This window comes from Xiphophorus couchianus, chromosome 5 (assembly GCF_001444195.1).
Source record: "Xiphophorus couchianus chromosome 5, X_couchianus-1.0, whole genome shotgun sequence".
NCBI classification, from domain to species: Eukaryota; Metazoa; Chordata; class Actinopteri; order Cyprinodontiformes; family Poeciliidae; genus Xiphophorus; species Xiphophorus couchianus.
Window position 1 is genome coordinate 14,240,426 of NC_040232.1, and position 27,853 is coordinate 14,268,278.

A 27,853-nucleotide genomic window follows, 5' to 3' on the forward strand; every position below is an offset into this window, starting at 1 on the left:
CGGGTGATAGAAGGCCGACGTTGCAACTGTCTTTATGCGACTCTGAAGCCCTCAGGTCTGGGTCCATCAATACCCCCAGATTCATTTAGTGAATAGTCATCCTGTTAAAATAATAAACACAAACCACTGGCATTACCAATTTCATAGTAATGTCAGTGTAACATTTTACAAATTCTTGTTTCTGTAAGGATCAGTGAAATTTTAACAAGTTACTGCAACAATCAAAATGGCTACTTTTTGTCTTCTTAACCCATCAAATCGGGTCATAATTTTAGCCCAATGTTTGTTTAAAGATCCCCAACATCTGTCACAGCAGCCTAAACTCATCAGTTTGGTTAAAGACGTCATCCAGCAGTTTTTTTTTTAGTCTGAGCCTTTGTTGTGTCTTCAATCAAACTAAACATAACTGGAACATTTCTTCTTCTTCTCTTCATGTTTCTAAATTATGACTCCACTAAAATCTTCCCGTTGGTCCCTGGCATTTTTCTCCAGACGAACTGATAAAGATGCCACTGTATTTTGTGTGACAGCAGATTTCTTCTTAAAACCTAATGCCCCCCCCCCACACACATTCACACACAAAGGAACACAGAGTGTGACCACAGTGGTAATCAGGGATTGACACACTCACACACATATGCACAGCCAGCTTGTTAGTATGTTAATTTTCACTATGCATATAAATGATCATTTGAGCGCAAACAAACACACACAGCGGCCATCTGCTCCATCCTGATGTGTGTGTTTGGTCGGATTTCTCCATTACTGCTCTCCTGGTGGAGCCACAGGAGCAAATATACATTATTTTCACTGCATGAAAGTATTTGTATACAAACACACAGTTAATAAACACAAACTGAGACTCATAAACAGGATCATGTGTCTGTCACTTCACTGACCTCTGTTAATTTGGAGAATATTAACCCCAATCTTTATGAAAATGATTCCATGCTACAACCTGAACTTCCATTAACCCTTCATAGTCAACTCTGATTATGCATTTTCTTTTCTTATTTTTTTCTGAGGGGATTTGAGGGGATTGAGCATACAAGACATTTAATAGAAGCTTACAGAGGCTCACACAGTCATACCAGCCGAAGAAAAACCAGAGCCCTGGGATCAGCGGAAAAAAAACTCTGAGCATGACGATGGCTGACATTCCTGGGAATGCTGCAATACCTCATAGGGCAACACACACATATGCACACAAACGGCAAGAAAAGATGCTTGTGTCATGAAGACAGAGAGAAGAGTAATCCCATTTTAATTTTTCCAGTGGAGAAGTGGATTACGGAAGGATTAGGACAGTATCATGACAAGATTATAACACACATGAAGCTCTGCTCCTCTAAGTCTATTACTCTGTTCTCTGTCTTTTGTGTGAGTGCGTGTGCAACTGAACAAATGAGCTCCACAGGATGAATACGTGTAGAGCTTTTTCCCTTGGGTGGAAAATATGGGTTTATGTGTGTGTGTTTGAGGGGGGAGTTTTCTTTTTAGGGGTTCAGATGTATGTCTGATACCACATATGGGTCACTGCTGTTGTCCCCCTGGGGTGTAAGGCAGGGTTAGGAATTAGGGTATTCGGGTGGGGGAAGATAGCCAGCATAGGGAGCCTTGCATCAATATTTTGAACAAGGTTCGCTGGACTTTTGATTATCGAGGCATTCGCTTGCAAGAACAAAGCTCTGGAAGAGCCGAGTTCACTCTCTTGTGAGTTTCTGGTGGTTATGATGAGCAAATGATAGATTTAGAAGACTCTTGCTGAACACTTCCAACCTGGTTTCCGCTATGAAATTGTGTTACTGTATCAGGCCCAACGGAGAGCTGTGAAGTTTATGGGCAATGTGAGAAAGCAGCAACGAGAGGTCAGACAACGTGTTGTTATTTTTGGTCCGGGGTTCTTCGGTAACTGGATGCAGCCAGACAGAGGGTCAGGTTGTCAGACATGGTGGTCTCTTAAGATATAGGACGAGGAGAGGTTTTAATTACAACCCACCAACACTTTACTGTACAGCACAGAACTCCATGGATCCACTAATAATGGATCCATTATTTTTCAGCTCTTTATAATTTTTTATATAAATGTATACTAAAGAAGCATTCCAACTACTTCTACTTCTTGTAAAGAAGGTACTAATGTTTGAAACATATAAAGAAGTTAGAAGTTAAAAACACATATTTATGGATTTCATTTAGGCACATACCTCGTATAAATTGTAAACTACTGGAATCAAGCCAAGCAAACCGATGTTTCTGCACCTCCATTTTTATCCATTACAGATCACATGGGGCTTTCGGGTGACTCTACTTTTGGCAGAAAATGGGGTCTCCAACACCCCAACTACCTCTGCACCCAAGCTGGAACAGGATGCAACTCCTGGCAAGAAGTAAGTTTGTTCTAGTTTTTCACCTTAGGTAAAGAACAAAGTATTCTGTTCTTGCACACACAAAAAAAAAACATTAAATGAGCACCATACTTTGTACTAGGTATAGTTGCCAAATATTAAGCCAAAGCTAATCCCGGATCGTTCTCATAACAGCAGAACCTGTGCGTTTCTGCGCAACTTGGTAATGGACTCAATCATTGAACAATGCAAAAGAGAAATCATTAACTAAATAAATAAATAAAAGAAAAGAAAAGAATATCTAATAAAATTATTATTCTAAGAAATAAAGGCGGTGTTCTCACACATGAAGAAGTATAAAGATCTGACCAGGACGATCTAAGTACAAAAAACAAAAGTAGTTTGGTTTGCACACCAAAAAAAGAAACATTGAAGGAAAGCAGAAATGATTGTGTTATTCTAATGCCTTCTGTAATTTACAACAGTTGTAAGAAGTGGGTTATATAAAAAAAAGAAAGAATGCATCAGTTTAAAGAGACAATAAAAAGAGCATTGTGCCAGAGATGAAGAATGATGTTGGCACTAAGAGAACAGGGCATGTTATGGCATCAGACGTCATTAACCAATTAGCCTGGGTGTTGGAGCTGAATGTTTCCAGCAGTCACTAAAAGCCTCACCATCACTGACCTCAGGAAGATGGAATTTAATAATGATCTCTTCTTTCTCCTCCTTCAACCCCCTCATCCTTTTTTGCAAACAGCCACTCCAGTAACAAATATCTTGTCCTCTGTGAACTGCCAGACCTCAGTTAGTGTCAAGATGAGCAAATCTGCCCATCTGGAGCACTTGGCTAGAAACCTGACACCCCGGCTACTTAAGCTTTATCAAGACTCCTCATTACGTACTGATTGCTCCAAAACAGATTAGCTGTTAGCTTTTATTAGTCTCACATCAAAATGAAGAGGAAAAATGATGTTATTCTGATTTGATTTCAAGAAATGAGAAGTTATTATGAGCTACCTGCCTACAATAGATCAGTTCCCTGTTTACATAGCATGAATAAAAACAGCCACTTACTGTAGATGTGTTTGTTTTTCTTTTTATGTCATTACTGAAATAAAAAGTTTCTTATATGAAGCTATACTGGACATTGCATCCAGAAGCCTTTCAGTATTCCTGCAAACACAGTCAGTGAAGCTTCCACATAGAAGGTGGGTGTGTGTGTGTGGTGGTAATGGTGAAATAAACTTACCACCTGCTACTGATAGCTCACACACACATATCTTTCTCTCACATCTGCCACTGCAGTCCCTTGTGTTTTGCCAGCACCGGAAACTTTCTGAATAATAGTCACAGCTCCAGGCAGGGCTGCGTACAATTTCCAAGCTTTTAATGGCCGTTCGCCTCACATCATTAATGCATATCAATCACCATAAACACACACCCACACACATTTAGATTGCTTGTACTGCAACATTTGTCTTGGTGAGCTGTGAATAAGAGGCTTGAAACCTTTGGCAATAGGCATTCAGGTGGTAAAAGTTTAGTTGGGAAAGTGATCGAGAAGAGGAGTCACATCGCGGAAAGAGGTGATTAAAAATCCAACAAGAACAAAATCAGGAAAACGTAAGTAAATACACATTTTTAAATTGCAAATTGGAGCACTACTGTGATGTAAATATACTGTCATCACTATATTAACTTTTTTTATACACAAATACATCAGCAAATGTGCCATCCACCCATCCATCCATCTGGTAAGATAGAGTCAGGTTCCTATCCAGCCTTAATTGTCATTTCTGAAGTTGTTTAAAACTGCTTGTTTATTGCTTGACTGCAGTTGAGGGTAAATTTCATTTAATAACGGTTTAAGTCATTTTCTGACTTGTAAAAATCAACACAAATTTGTCTTCCTTGAAAGAGATGTTCTCTTGTTTCTCTCATTTTGAACAGTGGGTAAGAGAAAGGAGCCTCAGTGCCATTTGTATCAGCAGAACTTTAACTGTAATGCATATATTTGGAAAAAAAAAGGTTTTAGTTATATTGTTTATTATATAAAACTTAATTTAATAGTTAACAGTTGAGACACTTAAATTATAATTATAAAGAAAAAGTGGTGGAGTAATTAATTTAGTCCATTTTTATGTTGGTGTCTGGAGCTGAAGGTTTTCAGGGGGATAACTAATATAGTTAACCATTGGTGTAATTCAATAGCTAAAACAGTGGTCCCCAACCTTTTTAGTACCGCGGACCGGTCGAGACTTCGCATATTTGCTGCGGACCAGGGGGCGGGTGCACGTCGAGACGACCGACACCGATGCTGTTGCTACTGTTTCTAACTCATTCTGCTGCTTGTGGGCTCAATGTTGGCGCACAAGACGTAACCGACAGAATTTGGTTAAAGGATTTTCAAAATCCTCCAGACTCAACACATAAAACGGAAGTATTTAATTATTTCTCGCGCGGCCCGGTACCAATTGGTCCACGGACCGGTACCGGTCCGCGGCCCGGGGGTTGGGGACGACTGCACTAAAACACAGAATTGTGTATGATGAGCATATCTTGGCAGGAGTCCTGCATAAAACACATGAACAGAAAATCATGAGTGGCTGTGGAAAACAAACAGCGATAAAAATGCCCAAACCTCTCTTCCCGTGCTCTTTTATCTTTACATGCTATTTAACCTTGACCTGAAAAGTCCCATAACATAATTACTAGTGTGGAAATGACTACCATATGCAGAACTGTTACACACACCTGCACACCCCCACACACACCCCACCACAAGCACTCACACACACGCCCACACACACCTACGCTGTTCAATTAGGACCATCCATTCTGCTTCACCAGCAACACTCATCACCTTCAGGCATCAGCTGTCTCTGTCTGTTTCTGCCCCATCAACTCCAAAAGAGTTTGAAGGGAAAAAAAGCTGGAAAAAAGAACAATCAAAGGATAGATAAGAAATAAGTGGAAAGTGAATATTCAGAACAAAAGAATAATGAAAAACGCTTCACTTAAACTGCAGTCGAGCTGTTTCCTACTTTGACATTTGATATTAAAATGAGTATCTGGAAGCAATACTCCAGATACTCATCTGGAGTATCTCATATCTTCAAGTCCTCTCGTATCTTTGAAGTATGTATTTTTATTTTCATGCACTCTTATTCTGAACTGTCCAGGTGCTTCACCTGGACCAATCACAGCATTCAACAGTGTCAGAATATTGTAAATTATTGTTATCGATGTCACTATTACATAATTTGGCATATTTAAGGATCATCTGGCCATCAATATTCTGTGACTGCATAAGCAAAATTGTTCACTTTTACTTATCTATGAAATTATTATTATTATATTTAGTAAAATCATAATTATAACTATAATTTTAAATGTTCCAATGATGAATACATTTTCATCGGTGCAGACAGAGCTCTCGCAAAATGTTTCATGAGAGTAGATTATGTAATTTTTTGATTTATTTCTGAGATATTTGAGTAGAAGTTGTGTAAATGTTTTACCAGTGGAACATATCTGTGACATACAAGCCATGAGATGCTAATACTGTATAATTTGTCAATGTCTATACAACAATTTAGCATAGCGGGTGGCACAATGGTGTGGGCTTTCAAAGGTGATCTACAGAATGTTTTTCTTAAGGTAGTATATATTCCTACAACACTAAAACTCAAAACAGATCCACATTAGTGTGACGGGGTGTAATGTAAAACAATTTCATGAATATGTCTGGAAGCAAAATCTTCTTCATTTCATTCTCAAGTATCAGTTATGCTACTTAAAATTTTATTTGCTTTTATGTGCTGTGATTGTAGCAGACATAATGTGCAGGATCCATAATCTCTAGGAGTTATTTTCTGTAGGATTTGAAAAGTTTGCCTCCAATGTAAGAAGCCTTTTGCAAGTAAAAAAAAAAAGAGTTTGAAGGTAAAAGGAGTCACTGAAGTTCAGTAAAAACTCCATAAAAGCCAGCCAAGCCAGCCCAATGGTTTTTATCACCGCAGAGAGCTGATTAAATGAAATGAACCGGGCGAAGGGAGCGGTGCCATCATTAAAAAAAAAAAAAAAAAGCAGATTCACAGTATTCTTCTCTTTGTCTCCTACCAGTAGGAGGATGACACACCTGGTGAGTAACACATACACATATGAGCAAGGAAATTCAGCTCAAATGAGGCATGCTGAGCTTAAAACACTGAACTTACAAGCCCTCAGCAAACCTGCATGGGACTAGCATGCAGAACACACACAGATATAGAGTGTCAGTGTCATCACTCTGAGGTTTTGTCAGAACATGCAGGTTGCCAGGTTGGGATTTGTTGTGAGTAATAACCTTTTCCTTCCCCATCCTCATTTCCTTACCTTCCATCTCATCACCTTACTTTATTTGTTTTTTCCTCCATTTTCCATTTTCAGGTGCTGAATGACAGTAGCAGTAGCTCATATACTAGTCTCAAGTAATCTGCAATGATCCTCTAATTTGATGCCAAATCTAAGGAACTCCACTGTGCTGATTGAATCTTACATTTAAGCTAGATTCCTTGAGTTTTGCATAAGTCTTCATGATGTTTTATGTCTAACCCATTTATATGCTTGAGTCAAAAAATAAAGTTGAAAGAAATGAAGGGTAACAGGAAAATGTTATGATGGATCTTCTATGCTATAGAAGGTCCATGTGTCATTTATATAATTAAATATAACTGAATTGAAAGGATTAATGATATTCTTCATTAAATGGTTTTTTTTTAGTTTCTACAGACTTTTCAACTTTAATCCTACAGTCGGTTTTAAAAAGGGGTAAAAGAATGTGTTTAGGTTCAATTGAACACCCAATTGAGTCCTACTTTTTCCATTTTTATTTACATATAATTTGTTTAACTTAATTTTGGTTCAGAAAATTAAAACTTTTTAATCTATTTCGCCTAAGTTTTAAATAAAAACAAAATTGGTTAATTTAAAACATTACTTACAGTTTGTAAAAAAAAAGGCTTTGAAAGAACATTAATTAACGAATGAAAAGGTATGTTTAATATCTGTTTAAAGATTACTTTCAAAAGATATGTTTAATCTGAAAACTGAGCTTGATCGGAACACATATTCTAATTGACTGCATTCCAATGAATAAACTAATAAGAGGAGCGTAACTCTATGTTTAATTATTGTGAAGTGGGAAAAGTGACAAATAATACATGACAGTTTTACATGGTGGTGGTTAAATATTTATTGGACATTTGTTTTTAAGTGTGGATTCCTGTGTCAGATAGAAGAGTGTTTTAATTAATCGTAAACACCATAATGAACAAAATGCAGTATTTTATTCTTGTTTCAGGTTTTGCTTTCCTCTCTTTCCAACAGAAAGTAAACTTGGTTGAACTATTCTGTTTTTAGTTGCATCTTTTCCCTCTACTTAATGGGGCCATTACATATTTTCATTGTATGTCCTCTCTGTTTTTCTCATCCATAGAAAGTACTCCTGATCCAGTACTTCAAGGTTTTTATGTCTCTTTCCTGGATGCAGCCCCTGAAGGAGCCAATAACTAGGTGCACTCTGTGCAAAGTCTCTAACCTGATGCAATCGGCTGAGCTTTGTTAGATTAACATTTTACCATTTGGTTTTATGTTCAACCTTATCTAGCTCCGTTGTATTAGAAGTTGGTTTGAACTGGACTGTATGTATTTGGTTGATCTGTGTTTAAATGGATTTGATTTAAATTTGGACCAAACTATATTTTATTAACTGCCTATAAAATGGACCTGCTGACTCATGACGGGCCTTGATGTTACATTTGTTTGGTAAATGATGTTATTTAAGTAAACCTAACTACAAAGAAACACTAATCTCTCATAGTACAACTCAGAAACGACAGACAGTGTAGTCAGCTGATGAGACGTCTAGGAAAACACCAATTACCTTGCAGGACCTCCAGGCATCATCTCTGGCAGAAGTCTTGTGTGCACTAAACACACCTATGTTAACAGTATCCCACCTCCCCAGAGTCTTGTTTGTAATTATGGCAGCTGTAAAACGGGCTGACATCATAACATCAGGTGCTTGTGGCCTCTCTGTATGTACATTACTTTACTCATGTGTTTCTTTGCAGCTGTTCTCTGTTTGTAGCGGCACATTACAGGAGATGCCTCCCAAAATTATAAACTAATTGTTATGTCTTCTCAAAACCGAACAGAAAAATAACCCAGATCAGCACATACAATGTACCACTGTGCAGAAATTTGCTAAATAACTAAACAGTGAACTCATTTGGCTGCTTCTGCTGGAGCAAGCAAGATGATAAAAGTGAAACACAGGATGAAGAAAATTTCACGACGTTCTCAAAATTTAATGTTATCAGTTTCTTAGCTGCTTTGTTGGCCAGAAATGTGGAGATAATGAGGAAGAATATCAAATGATGTAACAGAAAAATGCACCGACACAAAAGTTACTCTCAAAGTGTTTCTGTGGTTTGAATTTCACCATTCCAGAAAGACTCTGTGCCCAGCTGAAAGAAGAGCTTGAATCTTCCCCAATACAGCGTTTAAATCTTCCTCCTTGAATTAAAACTTCTCTTCCAATCGGCATTCATAATTCAGGTCACTCTGATGTCTAACGATGAACCTCTGATGCAAGAAAATGGGAGGGGAAACCTGCCAGCACACTCTCTTGTTCCACCCTAATAATCTCCTTCAAGTTTTCCCCCTTGTGTTTAAAACTGTGCCAATAGTCAATAATTGAATTTCCCCGAACGATAAGAATCTGTCTTTGTCTTGGCATCAAATTTAACCCCATAGAGTTTTGCAATCGATGTGTTCGCTTATACAAACAAGGAGGAGACCGGGTGGGAAGCCTGCTAACCATGTGAAATATTTAGGAGGGCCAGAAGGGGAAATCCACTGTGTTTTGTTTTCATGAAAATGTGAAGAGACAGAAGAGAAAAGAGCTTCAAGAAGAACCACAGACCGCAAAAGCCCTGCTTTGACTTGGCCTATTAAAGCCCATTTAGACGCATCACATTCACATGGCAAGAAAAAGATTGACAGCAAAACTAGAGAAACTGATGAAGAGAGAAAGCGCTAAGAGGAATATGTAATATGAAGTCCAAACTTGTCTTTGCATAGTTTATCTGATCACTCCTTCAGATAGTATCTGTTTTATCCAGGATTACACAACCTTCCCGGCATCCGGCGTGGGTGTGCGTGTGTATCAGTGTGTGCTTCCCTTTGCCTGACACTTGCTGAGAGGTCAGGGCTCTCTTGAGCAGCCGTCCAATTACGGGGAGCACGGTGTTGCCGTAGAGATGAGAGAAAACTGTAATTGGATAATGACACATCGGGGTTGGAACCTGTCATTAGACACACTCGCACACACAGACCAGCAAGCTCACGCAGGGACACACAGGTCGGGTAACAACCTGTGATTACAAACCTGCTGATCCATCACCAGCCCTGAGCTATACACAGCCACGGTGCTGAACTTTCACTTATCCTCTCTGTCTGATTCACACATAATTGTTTATTCATTTACTGCCCCTTGGAAAAGAGTCTCCACCACTTCAGCATGTTCACATTAGGTTCAAACTTTAAAGTATTTTAAAGTATGATAGACCAATCTAGAAATTAGTGTATGATTGTGGAAGAATTACCTCAGAAATTTGTTAAAGAACATTAATGAACAAACGGTAAGTCATTTTTACTAATCGTCCATGTCTTCCAATCGCGGATCAATGATGTACTGTGGAAAATATGGAAAACTACAATGTAAGCAAGATAAAAAGAATCATAGTGATATAATGAGTGATGATAATCATCAAACTATAGTAGTTCCAACATTCTTTTTGTTGTTGTAGTTGTTTTTTTAAGAGTCAGCCCTTGTACTAGAAAAAAACAGCCAACTCTCAACCTGAGATGGAAGGACAATATGCAGTTTGACAAATAGAAAGAAGTCTGTCAAGTACAAGTGCGTTAAAATTATTATTATTATTTTACTGGATTTAGTGGGAGAATGATGAAGATCAAGAAACACAAGTTAGTGGAGAAGTTTAAACCAGAATTATGTTCAAGAATAACACCCCAACAATGAAAATAGTAGCGATCCAGCCCAAAGTTTGCTGTGAGCCACACTGGGGACGCAGCTCAAATCATACAAGTTAAAATTGTAACTTTTTAAGAAACATCTAAAACATTTTTTAAGGATGAAAGCTGCTGAAGCACATTCATCCTGGAACCTACATTGTGACACAAGGTTGTGGCATCATCAGGCGCTGGGGATGATTTTCTTCAGGAGAGACATGGAAAATGAACACAGTTGATGGGAAGGTGCAAGTACAAACCTACTTTGTAACTGCAGTCAAACATGGTTTTACAAAGTATTGTCTTAAATGGTTGAATAAATCACACACACACCACATTATATGAAAAAAATGCAGCAACATTGTTATTTGTTTTTACAAGTATGCACTACTTTGAGCTGGACTATCACATAAAGTCCCAATAACATACATTGTAAGTTGTGGTTGCAACATGACAAACATGTGAAAGAGGTTGATGGGTATAACCACTTTTGTATGGTACTGCATCACACCTCGAAGCAAAAGATATATTGAACGATTCTCTTCACTTTTTAAAAAATAATTATATGTTTTTAACTATTCCAAAGGGACTGGCTTTGTTGTGGGTTTGTTTCTGGCCCCAGTCCTCACATTCTACAAACATAGTGCGTTTTAATGAGCCTGGGTCGCCGTGGTCACTTCAAACACACTCGGCTTTTAGTGAAATAATGCGAGAGGCTCTAAACTTGTGAGCAACATTTCTGGGAGCAATCACTGGTCAGCTCCCAGTTTCCTCTTCTGGTTTCTTCTGCTTCATTACCATGGATGAGGGTCTTGCATAAGCCTCTCCAAACCAATGTGTGGGGCTTTGAGGACAGAGAGCCAGGGAGGGGGCTGAAGAGGGAGAGTTCAACGAAAAAGAATTAGGAGAAGGTACTGTAAAGAGAACAGGAAGATAATAGCAGGAGGGCGAGACACGTACAAGCAGAGGAAGAAAATGGTGGCGGTGGGGGGTGCACAAAAAAAGACCAAGTGAGCATGAGAGGCGACGGAGGGAGGGCAGTGAGCTCTTCTTTTGTGGTTGTTGCAGAGTGACAGGGGTGCCAATGGAGTGGCCAGCGATGACGGTTCCACTGGAGAATGCAGACTATGCCAACAGAGTGGCACTAATGGAGCCAAAGAGGGGATGCAGTTGCCTGCCTCAGAGAGAGGTTATTGTGCAACTGGACAAGGCAGCTTGACACTGAGCCAAGATGGAGCATTGGGGCTGGAGGTGGGCGGTTAGAAGGGAGGTTCCTGAGGCAAAGAAAGGCGGCCATGTTAGGTCTGCTGGGTGATTGACATAAACTGAACTCTTCCTCTCTTATTTGACTTGTGAAACTCAGTGAATAATATCTAAAGACTTGTTTTTTCTTGTGCTTTTTTATTGTTCCTATCTCATTACCTCTGTGGACAGGTGAAAACGGTCATATAATAATAATTTTATAAATGCGATGCTACGTTCCTTTGCTTATTAAAGGTAGAGTTCAGGATTTTTAAAACAAATGCAAATGATAACTCTGTCAGTGTCCTCAATTTCAATTAAATGGTACAATTTCATCAACATTACAGCTATTTATGCAATGTCTATTGAACTGTTAATGAAGCCAATGAATATTTATATAGGAAAAAGAAGTAGGAGGTGCAACACCAATGACATTTCTGTGGAAACATATTCAAAGAACACAAAATAAGTGTTCTCTGTGTCACTTGATAAACAAATAAAGTGAAATAAAAATTAAAAATTGCATTTACTTAAATTCTGTAATAATTTTGCTATTCATCAGACATTTCTTTTTGTCACAGTTACTCTAGCAGTGTAAGTATATTTAGGAAACTTTATGACTTTGCTGTCTTTCCAACCAAAAGCCTCAGTTAAATCATTTTTTTATGATTGAAAAAATTAGAAAAATTAGAAAAAATGAGGAAACGGCATTACCAGGTTGTGTTCAATGATAGAATATTTATTTACTTCCCTATCCCACCCTAAAGGCAAAGCTATAGTTTCGCTTTTAGTGGTTCACATTGTGTTTTTATACTTGGTGTGTATGTTAGTGCAGTATTCTCCAAGAATGAGCCATCATAGAGGAATCATATACATGCCAGTACAGGTGAACCTGCTCTGCAAGAGCACCTTCCAAATCGTCCATTTTAGCTGAAACATGGTGTTTGTGATCTGCACCAAGTTCTAAAATTTCACAGGTGAACAAACCGGAGCTGCAACAATAGTGAGGCCAACTCAGTTACTAGAAAACTTGAACTTCCAAACCCGTCTTCTCACATCTAGACCAGACTTCTGATATTTTCTAACAGCTTTTGGCTTTGGTGGGCCTCCTCTAGATTAGTAACAGCCCCCCAAAACAGTAAAAAGTAAACACAATCATTCTTGGAGTATCCCTGCCTCTCAGACCAGCTATTAGATTCCTTCCCCAGTGCAAACCAATATGGATTTATCCTAAATAGAGGACAGGATTTAGGTACTGCAGGTAAGATATTAAATGTTTATTATGTTTTACTGGAACTTAAACTGCCATTCCTTTAAGTCTCACAATAAGTTAATTTAAGTTACTGACTCATTAAGTCATGACTGCCCACAGCAAGTATGGGTCAATAATGCTGAGTAGCTGCTTGTTTGATTGGGGTGAGAAGAGAAGCATTGCATGATGAATCGTCCTGATTGCTCTGTAATCCATCTCATAATTCATCGACCGAGCGAGCTCATCAATCAATACACAACCTGCAAAGTCCCTGAAGATTTCTGCTTTTAGAAAGGAAGGTTCCATCGTCTTGTATCTTCTCAGCGGTGCAAAACCTGAGTTCACTTCGGGGGGAAGTCATTTATACAAAACAGAAAATGTGAGTAGAAGTAAAGTAAGGAGACCCAAGATTAAGTGCGGGAAGGTTGGGTGGTTTTACCACACACGGTGACCCCTAATCACACATAAGGTTAAGATATACTTTGATGCTCAAGAAGACCTCACAGACACAGATTCTCACAGACACATATTTCGCACTGTAACTACCTGCTTCCAGGTAAGCTCTTCCTGGCTTTGGATTGGTATGTAACCCTCTGCCAGTAATCCAGACTCAAGTTACTCACACTCACACACATAAAACACCTGGGCACTTCTGTAACAGACTCGCAGGCTCCATGCTGTAGGCTACCTGCCATAGACATTAAGGACTGACATACCTTTCTCCTATCATTTCCATGACTCCCTGCCTTGTTCTCCTCCTTTCTTTACTTTGCTTGTCCATCAATCTCCCTCTAGACTGTGCACTTTTTGCCGTTTTCACACACATCCATTTCACAATGGTGAAGACGCCTCTTTCTTCATCTCTGGAAATTCCTCGCAGCGCTTTTTTCCACACCATTTAAGAGAGCAAATATGTCTCTAATCTTTCCTTTAAATTCCCTTCATTCATTCTGTCTGTATACACCCCTCCTCCTTCGCTGTAAGTTATTCCAGGCGCAGCTTTCACTCCCGGTGTGACATGACGGGCAAAGCAGCAGCATCACTGCTGGCAGCTCCATTATCCTGGATATCTCATCGGTTGACACTGACGCTCTCTGACCCTTTGCCCCACTGCTCTGAACTCTGACACCCGGGTGACAAGTGATTAATGAAGCCACATGCATCCAGCCAAACTTTAGATAGACAGCTTCATGTTTTAACATCATCTGCAGAATTACATATTACATGAATATACAGTTTTGCTTTGAAAAACAAACTGAACATCAAATTTAGCTCTTTTCTTCACCTCTGCTTTCTGTATAAAATTTGCTCAATTTGGCAACACAATCATGATTGGTAATTTCCAAACTCAAAACTTTTGTGCTAGTAACAACAATCTTCTTGTGGAAGTTGTCACTGAGGAAGGAAGATTGGGTTCCATTTTATCATTTTGATCTTCCAACCCCGCTCTAAAGTCTGCAGGCTGTGCAGTTCACTTGGCCTACTGGGAGTTACTCTCAATCAACTCACCAATTTGTATTCCCATTTCTTAACATTGTTTTTCTTTTTACTGTTTCTTTCATTTCATGCCCTATTTAATTAAAACCCAGCATATGAGTTTTGTTTTCATTTGAGGGGTAACATTTTTATTAAATACAGAGATAAATTAAATATCCACAAATATCCTCAAATATGAAGTACAATGTAATTGTATGTACATAATACTGGAAATTCACATTCGCTCTACTTGCGCAAATGCGCTACTGTTTTTCATGCGCTACTGTTTTTCATTTTGGTCAATGGTCTTTGATAAAATAAGAGATCAAGCCCACTTATAAAGCCAAAATACCTCTAACTGACCTCTTTGAGGTAGATGGGGTTTATATATATATATAACAATTAACCAAGTTTCTTTACAGCGTCTTTTGACTCTTGATTTGACAAATGACATTCCAACAGAGGCTCAACTACATATTTTCTAATGTGAATGCACGTTAGACAGATTACACATTATAGGCATTCTCATATATCACTTTTCTATTCAGCAGTACATCAAATTCTACCTTTTACATTTAATGCTACATTCAAACTTAACAAAACTCTCCATTATTCTAACAAAGTTACCTTAGTGCAGTGGTCTCATGGTAAACTGAGTTAAATTTAGCAAGCCAAAGTTATTAAATCCAGCAGAGTTCAGGCCAGAACTCACGTCATGTTTTATGGTGCACAGTTAAAGCTGAGGATGTAATGCAGCTTAGCAAAAAACGAAAGAACAAAACTGCACACAGCAGTAAAGACCACAAAAAGTACACAAAAAGAGCTATACACATCCTTTACATCGTTGCTGTGTAAAATAATTTGTTGTTCTGTTGCCCCCTAAACAACATCAGCGGGTCTTTGAGTTGGAAAACTCTTGCTAAAATAACTCAAGAGTGAATCAGGTATTGTGTTCGGATGAGAATGACCAAATCACGTCATAGGAATGAGTCGCTTTGAGCGTTTCAGATAGGCGGTCATGTGATTCATATGATGGTGAGTCACCAACACCTCGAAATTGTTGTAACTATTAGCTCACACTCCAGGTAATTCATAAGCTGTGCAAGCATAACATGGAAACATTTGAAGACCAAGACGTTAAACAGCAAGAAAAGGAACATACAATTACCTTTCCCACTGTTTTGACTAAATACAATGTGTCTGATCCAAGAGTGCTAATGAAAACATTTCATGAACTAGGAAAAACCTGTGTGTGTGTTAAAGAGCCGTTCTTTAATTAGAGTGCATTTATGTGAGTTTTTATATCTGCTAGAAACAGGAACCAAGGGGTGCAGAAAACATTCCTGAATCGTAACGCAATGTGCCTGTGGCTATTCTTGTTTCTTCAATAAAGAAAGAAAATATATCTGAAGTGAAGCAAAAAGAGTGACAGGGTGGAAATGTATGAAATTTTATGACCATTGATTGTAAGTTACCTCAAACTGAATCTTAGAGCTTTGAGCTAATAAATTCTATTATCAAACTTTGATTAAATTAAAGAAAGTTTGTGAGCTTGTTAGTATTTTTTTAAAAATATTGGCTAAGGTTTATTTGTTTTGTTTATTGTTTTTTATGCAGATTGTGCTTATTTGTATAATCCTCTTCAACTTTCTGTATGAGAGTAAGCAAATGGAAAGTGTGGATAAATTTCATTAGAAATGGTACAAGCATAGGAAGTAAAGAAGTACCTTAAACGTTTATTAGCTCAAAGCTTTAAGATACAGTTTGAGGTAGCTTACAACCAATGGCTATACAATTTCATACATTTCCACCCTGTCTCTTTTAATCTATATGAACAACAAGTCTTTATTGGAACAACACAACAATTATTGGAAATATGTTTGCTCGTACATTATTCACTAGCTCCTCAATAAGCTACTTTAATTACATCAGATTTTATTATACAATATAATTTACTTCTTTGCTGTTAATTTTTGTCAACGTTTTATTACTGAAAATTGCATTTAATTGTATTGATGATCTCGCTGATAAAAACTGCAAGTCATAACATTTTGCATAGACAAAATTCATCCACACATACTTTAAATTTTTTCTTACCAAAGGCTTAATTTTTCACAAGTTTTTGGTGGTAAGAGGGAGGCGACAGCCCAGTTCTTTGCTTGTATAAATCACCTCCTCCTTAGATCTCACGTCTGGAACATTCTTCACCTTTGACCGGTCTCAAACCCAGAGGTCATCGTCACTGTGGCAACAAAAACGCTTGGAGCACCTCTATCTTAATTAAAAAACATTATTTACTCAGAGAAAATTTCATTCTCTCTACCTTTGACCTCTCTCTTCCTTTCCCTTTCTCCCCCCTCTCTTTGCAACCAACAAACTATTGACACCATAGAAAGGCCCACATCCTCTGAAGTTTTCCTGCACTTTCGTGTCACACCAATGCCCAGGCTGTAGCACTTGGCAGAGTTTGCATGTGAGTGTTTCTGTGAGAAAGTGTGTGTGTGTGCACGTGTGCGGGGTGTGTGTGTGTGTGTGGAGTGGGGTTAACCTTTCACAGAAGACAAAGCTACAATGTTAAGACTCAGTGCTTTGTGGCAAAGCGTCATCAGGAAACCGTTTAGTAGAGGATTAGAGGGTACTATATACACATCAACAAACACACAGTAAAAATGCACTTTTACTCATTCATTCAAACTCTTATTAAATGATAATGTAATGTGTGCCAATTAACTTTTTTAAATGTTCACTATGCAAAAGTAAAAGTGCTAGGGTACCATAAACAACTTTTCTTTGCAATATTTTCAACATCCCTTCTTTAAAAATGAAATAAAACTCAAAAGAGGCTAAGATATTATTTATCCAGATGAAATGACAATAAAATTGGACATAATTAAAAACTGAAAAGCAGAAATTATTAAGTAAATGAAAGCTGTTTTTTGCCATTTTATATAGTTTTGTAACTGTGAATGAAATGCTAATAAAGATAACACTAACAAAAAAGGGAATAAAAACTGAAGAAACTCAAAGGTTCAGATATGCATTAAGCATCTTTTCTGCTTTGTTGCAGATTGTCTATCAGAACAGCACAAAAATGAAATAATGTTCTTTTTTGCAACAAAATCATATCAATATGAACAAAAGAATAAAAAGTAGACACGTATCTAAAATTCTGATGAGTTGAACAAGGTTAGATATTTACTTCTTGTCATCTTCTGCATTCCTCAGCTGAGTTCTCAGAACTGGCATACATGAAAAGTAGCATAATGTTGCAAAGCCATGAAGCAGACTGCTGAATCTTCTGCAAGCACAAGGTTAGACACTGAGAGCTTTAAAATAGTGTTTTATGAGCTTCTATCAAAACAGTGATTTGGTGGTATTAATGTTTTATTGCCTGAAAGGAAGGATGTTAGCTACCGGCAGCAATAGCACGTTCAGTTTGATTACAGGGACACAGAGCTGGTCAAAAATGAAGTTCACTCTTGGTATACTGGGTGCATACTTGCTGCTGTTAACGATCCATCTAGACAATTTAAGTTTACTTATCCAAACCAAACCAGTGTGCTAACTATTCAGTAAGTTTCGAAACCATATTCCACAAAATACTAAACATACTGTGCAAAGGTGCAAAGTCAACAGTTATACAGCAAAGATTGAGGAGCATATTAAAACTGCGATTGAGTTCAGACATAATCCTGAGTTGACAAGGAAATAGTTAATGTGATTACATGGTTATGTGGACTGGAGATGGATGAACAACTTTCCCATCATGATACTTCAGTTTTCATAAAAATGTCCCAGTCAGCCACAACATTAAAAATACAAAAGGCTATATGACTGACTATTAAGTTACAGTGACTAATGTAATTGTATCAGGTGTTTGTGATGTCTTAGTGAAGCAAATAAACTATAAATTCCAGAAATGGACACTTTTAAAACAGAGCAAAAAAATCTGGTTATAAGACCCAAACAGGCTTTTAAACATTAAACATACATGTAGATGCTGATGAAAGCATGTTGATGTATACCACCAAACCACTGTAGCACAAACAATGGAAAAGTTTCATTATGCATGTAAATGTGCACTGTGGGGAAGATGTCAAGATGGTGGAGGGAGTGTTGTGTACTGGGAAATGTTCTGCTGAGTAACTTTAGGTGCTGTGGTTCTTTTGGATGTAACATTGAAAAGCATTAGAGTTGACGCCTCTCTACCTTACTCATTCCCACTTTTAATTGGTTTCTTTTGGTCAGAAACTTGTAAAGAAACTTCTCAATTCTTAAGTATTCTTCAAAGTTTTGTTTTTCTCCTTTTTCTCTGCTTCAAATTAGAGCTTTATAACACCTCAAATATCTTTGCTTGTAACACATCTACTTAAAATAGTCCTTTTAACAATTTTTTTTTTCCAAAAGTCTGCCTTCCTTTCCTTCTTGAAGAAAATTCTCACATAAAATACCAAGAACAAAATCTACTTAACCAATTTATGCTTCATGTTGCTTCACACTCTTAAATTAGCATAGACAGAATAAACAAAAATGTAATTAATCCAGACCTAATTAGCAATTGCAACAGTATGGTAACCAAAAATGACCATAATCTCCCACTGCACACACAAATATGGTCCATATTTAAACACATGGAACATTTCTGAATTCATAACCATTCATATCCACATATTATAATGTGAAAGCTGTGACTTATTCTTGTTTCCTCTTACCAATCATTCCCTTAATTTAAACTGGCCAGACAAAGATTAAAAATCTATCAAACTCAACAGGTTATCTTTTATTAATCAAAGTGTCAGGCTCTATTTGTCCAGTTTGTTTTTCAGTTGTGTTGTGAACCATGATTTAACTGGATACAATCTGTCCCTTGCAACAAACAAACTCATTACAGATGTTATTGGAAAATGGCAGAAAATGTCATTTCCAATAATGTTAAATTTTCTACTTCAGGGAATTTGCTAGTAACAGCTATCACTAATGGTTTTTATTACAGTCTGACGCCTAAACCATTTGAGAGTGACAGTGAAGTAAAGAAATGTGGGATAGGGCTCGAATACAAGGTAACCTACCAAAATTGCCAAAAATTCACAACTGTTCTAACATTTATCACCTTTTTAAAGCTTCTGATTCATTTTTTAACTATAAAACAACCTCTCAGTGGTGTTAAAGGTCTACTTAATATACTTTTAAAATATTGGAAGGAGATGTGCTAATGAAGCTAAAGTAATAATTTTGTGTCTGAATCAACAATAATTTACAGCTGTTGACCAACATTGGGTCATGAGATCAGCTTGGGGTTGAACTTTCCTTGCTCTGCTGCACTTGCCTGCTCAGGATCATCAACCAAAGGTCACAAAACAGCTCAAACAACAACATAAATTCTTGTATGAGAACCATTTCTAACAAATTGACTTGGTTACTCTGCAACAAATGTTAACTGAAAGTCACCATTAACATACTTAAATCAGAAAAGCAACAGGAAATCACAAAGCAGTGTTTTCAAAAACCAGTTTTCTAATTTTTGTCTTTTCATTTTATGGACATACACTGCCAGGTTAGAATTTTAAAAAATTTAAAATTTAAAAAGTAAGAAAAAAAATATTTCACAGCATATAATAAGCATTGTATTTTTAAAAACATAAAATTAATCCTCTCACAATGTAAAATGGATAAGTTGGCAACAATGAATAATTAAATAATTGATTTTCTTTGCATTTATTTCCTTTGGGGATTTTTTTGTTAAATGTAGAAATTTATCATACTCTTATGTTTTATTTACTTGTTTTAATTTCTATTTAATTTAATATATAAAAATCGTTTTATACATTTAGTTTTATGCCTCACTAATCTTACCAAACATGGAGAACCAACCTTTACTTTTATCAGAACATGGATCCAGAGAAACTTCTACTAGTTTATAAATTATGGATAACTTATTCTTATTAAACATGAAGGACCAATATGTAGTCTTATACTTTTACCATTCTCTCTTTTGGTTTTGTAAAGCATTTTAAACAGCCTTGTCCTGAATATGTGCTATATAAATAAAATTACCATACCTTACCTTAAACCGAGTTTGTATTGTGAGTTTGTATTGTCTGATCTTAAACCCAATACGACGGGTTTCTTGAGCTTGCACAATTCTTGGTTAAAGTCCAGAGCTTTAAGTTATTGCCAGTCCATCTTATTTTACAGAGTCCCTCTAATGAACTGGCACAGTTTGATCTCCCACTAAAAGTGTCTCATTGCTCTCTTCTTTTCCCCTCAGAGCAAACAGTCCCAGCTGTGGTCCTCAGTACTGCTGCTGTGTGACTCTAGTTGGAGTAGGGAACAGGAGGACTATCTCTGTGTCACATTCAGACAGAAACACAGAGGACATTTTGGTACTTCCAGAACAATATGTCTCCAGATGAGTCTTTGTAATGGAGTCAGGGCCCTGGAGTGCTGCGAACGATGATGTGAGCATCTAATGACGGAGCTAAAAGGTGCGGTCTGGACACAGGTGTTTGAAAGGGGTGTGATGAAGAGGATTCAGATCTCATTCTAAATGTTCTTTCTTCTGTTCGTAGGAATTTGCAACACTACTATCAACAAGGAGATTTTTTAAATACTTAGAAAAGCCATTAAACCAAACAACTTCAAAGCAACCTCCAATATTAAGAGAAAAAAGGTTTCTTAGATACTTTGCAGTATCCCTTGTGATATACTAATATTGATGTTTGTATGGCATTCATCGACCCTTGGACATGTAACCCATTGACTTTGACTCTCTGTGGAACTTGTAGATATAGTATAGTAATACCTAATAAATAATTTTAGTACAAGGCTATTGAAACCACTTTCTGACTCTGGTACATTTATTAATTTATATTAAATTCACTAGAGGTCTACATTAGTAATGTTAACAGCATTTAACTCACCAACAAACATAGTTCAGGTCATTGCTGTCTCTGCTTTTTCCTGACAGCAATAGATCATTTGTCCTTGTCTCAGTTGTCTCAATATTCTGGTCCAACATGGTATTAAAAAAGTTAAGAAAGCTAATATAATATTATGTTGGTGTGTCAAATAAAACATCCATAGTTTTATTATGTTTTTCCCCAAAACAAATATCTGACATCTAGACATCAGTTGTTAAGGAAACCCAGATTTGTTAGATTAACAAAAACAAGGTACTTCAGTTTAAACCTTTTTAAATGTGTTGCTCAGGACTGAAACATGGACAAATATATCATTGCATTCTCTGATTTGCAGTTTTTTGTTTTTTATAGTACAATGATACTGTAGGTCAAGGTAAGCTAATTATATTCTTAAAAATTTTTTAAGAATACTTCCAGTGGTAGTTCACTTACAGGAGCAACCCAATTTCAATAAATAATTCAATATGAATTCAGATTGGGATGCTTTGGAAAACCAATCTATCAGACTTATTGTGTGAATATTTTTTTATTCAGTTCAGTTGACAGCAGAAATCCCATACCTTCACAACTGCACGTATTCAGGCACAAATCAATCTCAGTCATGTGTTTGTCTAAGCAAACAAATGTACAGAAATCACACCTGACCTCATTCGTACTACAACTCAGCTCTCAGAAGGCTAAACCACTGAGTTGTGCAAAGGTTAAACCCATACAGTACGTACTCACAAACGCACACATTTCAAAGCCACAAAAAATGAAAACATTTTCATAATAGCAGGTTCAGCAAGTGTTCATTTATAGCTGCACTGTTGCAAAACTGAAAGCCAGTCAAGCTAGCACATACCTTAAGCCCTCAATATGAAACCCAACAAGATTGTATTTCAGAGGTTCTCAGGGACTTATTTTGTTTTCTAAAAGTGAAAAGAAGACTATAAAGTCTAAACAATAGCAGACAAGAAGTTTTTTGTTAGACAATAAAAATGTGTTTTAGCTTCCACCGAATGGTGTGCAAATGTCATTTTTCAGCAGTTTGATTAGTTTTTAAATTAATTTTTTTCTACACTGCTTTAATTTTGTGTGTCAGTGAATCTTAGCTGAAATTAAATATTTATACATCATCGATGCTGAGACAGCGAACATAAAAACGCTCGTAGGTGCCATGTTGAGTAGCGCAATTTATCCGCGTTGTATTTTTACTTCAGCCCACACGCTGAGCAAAGTGCCAGCTCTTGGCCTTGAGAAGCACACACACTTGCAGAATCACAGACGCGCATGCAGACACACACCCTTAAACACAGCAGGTCAAGCCCAGCCGACCACGGCAGCAGCCGCAGAACATAAACAACTTTCACACACTGTGTGAATCAGCTCAGCATTTCAGCATAGCTTTAGATAAATATATTCAGCCGCACATATAAATATATGCAACCATAATTACTCCCCTAGACCCGCAAATGACCGTGACGGGAAGTCGGTTCCCACAGTTTCAGCAGCGTTGCAGGCCCAGCCCAACAGTACTGGGAATCCAAAACTCGGTTCACGGAGAAGACTGGGACACACTGGAGAAGGTGCTCAATGAAAACAAACAGTGGTTTGCCAGGTTGAATGCAAACCAGAGCATTTATGTGTGCAACTGAAACTATTTTGTGGCGAAAAGGTAACCCAAGAGGAAAAACCAGTTTTGAAATATCTGATTAGACTGTCTTCTGTCGGCCATTCTCACTTTCTCCGCTCACAGACTAAAACACACACCTCTCTCCCAGCGGGCAGCAGCTGTTGGGGTGATAATCTCCATTAGCTACTGAACTGGCTGCTATGGACAGTGCCATGCTAATTTAGTTTCTCACTCTCCTAAAACCTTCATCCAACCGAGAACCCCAGCACAATGTCACAAAGAACTTTTTTTTTTCTTTTGCATTTTACAAAGAATTGTTGAAACATCAAACCTGGACTTGAATTTGTTGGTGTTAGAAATACACAAACTCATTTAAACCATTAGCAACCTTTTGAGCTTTGTCACAACAAAAAGCTACAGACCTTCAGTAGAAATTAAATGAGCGACAGACATAAAAAACCCCAGCAGCATGACTTACAGTCTGTGAAGCTTTGTCGTTGCCAGGAAAAGTAGCTCAGGAAACACGGCCAGATTATTCCGATTCAGGCGGCTGTAAAAACACAAAATAAGATTAGATACCTGTTTCAATGGTGGCTTAATATATAGGTGTGAATAACTGCTATTTTTAAAAAATGTTTTGGTTTCCTTGATGCTAAAAAATAACGGAAAACATTTTGTTCAAGTTTTTCAACTTTAAGGCATACTCTGGTTGTAGTTATAGTAGTCGTAATAAAGACATGAGCCGATCCTTTGGCATTCATTCAACAAAATTATTACAATTTCTTACAGATTTAAATTTAAAATTATTTGTATTCAACAAAGAAGTATGTTTCTGATTGGAAGTGAAACAGGAATTCCTCAAAAGATAACAAAACAATGCATATACAGTATATATACATATATTGTGTACAATATACAGGTCTGGAAAAAATTACTGCACTGAACCCCATTGAAAACCTCATGGTTATTCCATCAAATATTGATTTTTGAACTCTTCCTGAGTTAAAACATTAGTATTGTTTTTTCTAAAAGAATATGAACTTGCTCTCTTTGCATTATTTGAGGCCTGAAAGCGCCGCATCTTTTTCATTATTTTGACCATTTCTCATTTTCTGAAAATAAATACTAAATTTTTGCTTGGAATTTCAGAGACATATTGTCAGTAGTTCATAGAATAAAAGAACAATGTTCATTTTACTCAAACATTTACATATAAAAAGTAAAATCAGAGATCAAATCAAATCATTTGAAGTGGTCACCTATTTTTTCCAGAGCTGAATGTACTGACATTTTATCAGTTGTTAAATCAAAAGTTATTTTTTGCCATTACATCAGTCAAACCCTTTTTCTATTGCTGACCAACGTTTTACACTTTATCACTCTCATTGGCCTAATATTCTCTATTAAATTGGGACTCTGGCCCAGCCACTCCAAAATGTTACGACTAAAAGAACCAACATCTGTCCCAAGGTCAGAGGTCATCCTTCTATCCAGTGGTCATTGGGTGAGGTGGGGTACTCCCTGGACAGATCACTAGCCCATTACAGGGCAACACAGAAACACACATCCATGTTCAAACACATTCCAAAGGGTAGCTATAAAGAACGTGCTTAACACAACAGTCTTGTTTTTGGACAGTGGAAGAATCCAGCAAAACTGTCAAGAACATGCAAAACTTCTTGCAGAAAAAACCCAGACTGGAAATCAAACCTCTTTTTGCTACAAGGCAAAAGTACTAACTGTGTCACTGTGGATCCCCTGAAGAAATGTATTGTTAAAATTAAAAAGATCACTTTGAACCTAAGTCTGATGGAGGTATGAATAATTTTGGGATTACCTGTACATTTATGCAGTTTCCCATGCTGAGAAATAACAAAATCACTGCTGTCACAATGATTGAACAGTTTCCTAAAACAATTTCAACTGGCTGGGTTTTACAAAAAATAACAAATACAAAACTAATGGACACAATTTCATAAATGCATATGTTCATGGAAGTGTACACCTGAACAAAAAAAAGTTATCCACGATTTAATGGGTTGAGCAGAGCCGACAAACAAACACTAAACCTGCGAAAGATGAAGGGAGGAGAGGGGGGAGAAACGCGAAAGGAAGGGTTTCAGCTGACGGGGGCGATGGGGAACGTTATTTCCACAAAGACGAGGGAGAGGAGACGATGTGGGAAAAACAAACAGGCAGTCTGGCCGGGCTACCGAATGTGTGAAAAAGACCCCACTGAGTAAACAAGGCCCTCACAGGGGAAGAACCCACAACAACTCATCATCACACTCACACAGAGAAGAGTTGAGAGAACTCAGGCGAGTTTAATAATCTGGGTGCGATCATTTAACCCCGGTTGAGAGGAGTGAAGAGGTTTGTGTGCCAGTTCATGTTGGTGTGTGTGGCCGAGTCTTAAAGTGAGTCAGAACAGAGTAAGGCAACAGAGTGACACAATGAGAGATGGCCTGCTGAAACAGTTTAACCCTGACACACACACACACACACACACGCCTACACGCAAACACGTGACAGGGCCAGCAACGGATGCTCTCTGGACTGCTACAGGACACAAATAAAGGGGGGAAAGTAAATACGAGAAAAACAAGAATGAGTTAAATTTGAAAGAAAACCTTTTAGAGGCTGAAAACAACGACATCATTCAACAGCAAGAGCTACGCTGGAATTATTTAGATCAAAGCATGCATATTCATGTGTTAAAATGGCCTAATCAAAGTGCAGCTCATATTTAAATTAAATGAGAGTTTATATGGGTACAGCTGGTAGAGAGATACCACAGAAGACTTCAGCTATAACTACAGATTAATTCTGATGTGGGAGTACAAATGCATGCCACACTTTTCAGATTTGTAAGAATCAGAAACATACAAACAAGTTCAAACACTCATGTAAGGTACTGTATTTTTTTTTAAAAACTCTCCAAGTTGATACAACAAAGCACTGACTCCATTCAAAAATGTGAAGATCTGCCATTTCTCCTCTCATCGACTTTTTCCTTTTCCAACCTTTGTGTTTCACCTCTTTTTACGTCCAAATAAGCCGACCCGGACTCTCCTTAAATAACATCACCCTCCCTGCATCCGTCTTCCACCCCAGAGCGCACAGACGTGCAAAGACACCCGCGCACACGCACTGACATTCATGTTTCACAGTTACATCAGAGGCTGCTTAAATATTTAACGGCCAGCAGAAATGATGTTTCTAAATTATTCACCAATCTTCCGTTAACGCTCGCTCTCGCAGCTAAGAGCTCCACATGGTCCCAGAGAGAGAGGCCCACTCCCCTCTGCAACTCCTGCTTGGCCATCAGAGCCCGTTAGTGGGCTAGACATCCCCCTGGGAGGGTGTGTGCTGGAGTGGTGATGCCAGAAAGGTGGTATGAGCTCATCCTCTTAAAATAGTCTCACAGTGCTGTCAGACTTGGAGAACCAGATAATGAAGTAAATACACAGAAATCAAATCTTGTCTTATTCCCTGAATCTCAAGGGGGGGGGGGGCGCTCAATGAGTTTATTGATCTGATACCTTGCTTTTTTTATATATATAAAATAATATAAATATTAGATTAACCAAACAAATGGATTTTTGAACTTTACAAATTTGCTTTCTCCTCCTCACAAAAACTTCCCTGAGGTTATGAATTCTTAAATTTAATTATTGATAGTTTCCTCTTTAATAAGATGCCTTTCATCGGAATGAGTATTCAATAATTCAAAGTATCAAAAATCTCCCAATGCAGAATGAAACAGAAATGAAATGATACATTCACATCAAGTAACTCCACTAAAGGTTTTTTAGTGCTGACTTTTTTTTTCACATTTGTTAATTATTGCAGTTTATGTCAATTCTTTTGTTATTTCTATGCGATGTGTTGTAATACATTTTTTGACTCCTAAATACAAATAATTTCTTTTCACAGTTTATCTCACACCATAGAGGTCTTGTGGGGACGCATTCAATCTGTTTTCAGTAAAATGAAGCAAAATTTTAATTACCTCTAAGGGTACCGACCACCAATGTATTTCTATAACTTGCTTAGAAAGCTAATAAATGCTTTTGTTTGATTTTTCTACGTCACAAAGATTGTAGTGAGCAACTAGTTTCTCAGCAGCTGGAGAGCAGAAAACATGTTGCATTTCCTTTTTCACATATTGGATTTATAAAGCCTGGAATGTACCTTCAGACCATTGCTTTAGTTTCTGATAATTTTGTTATAGGCGTGTTTATATAACCAATGATAAACAGATGTTGTATTAAGTGAAGCATTTGTTTGTGCAGCCGTCATGGATGAGACCATCCAGTGTTTCTTTTTGCATAATCTGGACTATAGGTTTCCTCTATCCTGACAAAAAGATACAATATTAAACACTAAAAATACGACATCAAATATGAGACGTATCTTTAACATTTCTTGACTTCAGAATAAACAAACCTCTGTCTAAACTCTTCCAAATAGTCATGAGTGGAAATGGGAATCTGTTAGTAATTATGCAACCATCCATAAAACCCTCATGATGCTAAGGTGTAAATGTATTGACGCGTACAAAACCATAAATTTAACAAAAAATTCTTTATCTATAAAAAAATGCAAATACAAAAATGAAGATACAAAATCAGCTATACGTTTCCTTTTTCTTTCACTCCAAAAAAAAAACAAGGCATGCACGGTCAAAAACTGTATTGCTCCATGTCTAAGCAATCCTTCCGCCATCAGTGTTTTTTCGAATATAATATAAAGCTCAACAGGAAGTCAGCTTTTCAAAATAAAACTAAATTTCACAATAAAAATGGCCTGAACAAATATTAACCTTCTTTACTAAATATGACAAAATTAAAAAACAAAGCATTGTACAGATAATTTAAATATTTGTTATTTATGGCTCCAACAGGTCAGGTTCACA

The 27,853-nt window shown here is 37.4% G+C and overlaps 1 protein-coding gene across 4 annotated transcripts in view; it reads right to left on the reverse strand.

The window, feature by feature from the left end:
• The window catches only part of slit2 (slit homolog 2 (Drosophila)), a 104,028-nt gene that overhangs the window by 65,187 nt on the left and 10,988 nt on the right, over positions 1–27,853 (reverse strand). For all 4 annotated transcript variants that reach the window (XM_028017819.1, XM_028017820.1, XM_028017818.1 and 1 more), the window contains exon 4: positions 23,414–23,485. In XM_028017819.1, the coding sequence (XP_027873620.1) occupies positions 23,414–23,485 (72 nt within the window). The remainder of the gene's footprint in view (positions 1–23,413; positions 23,486–27,853) is intronic.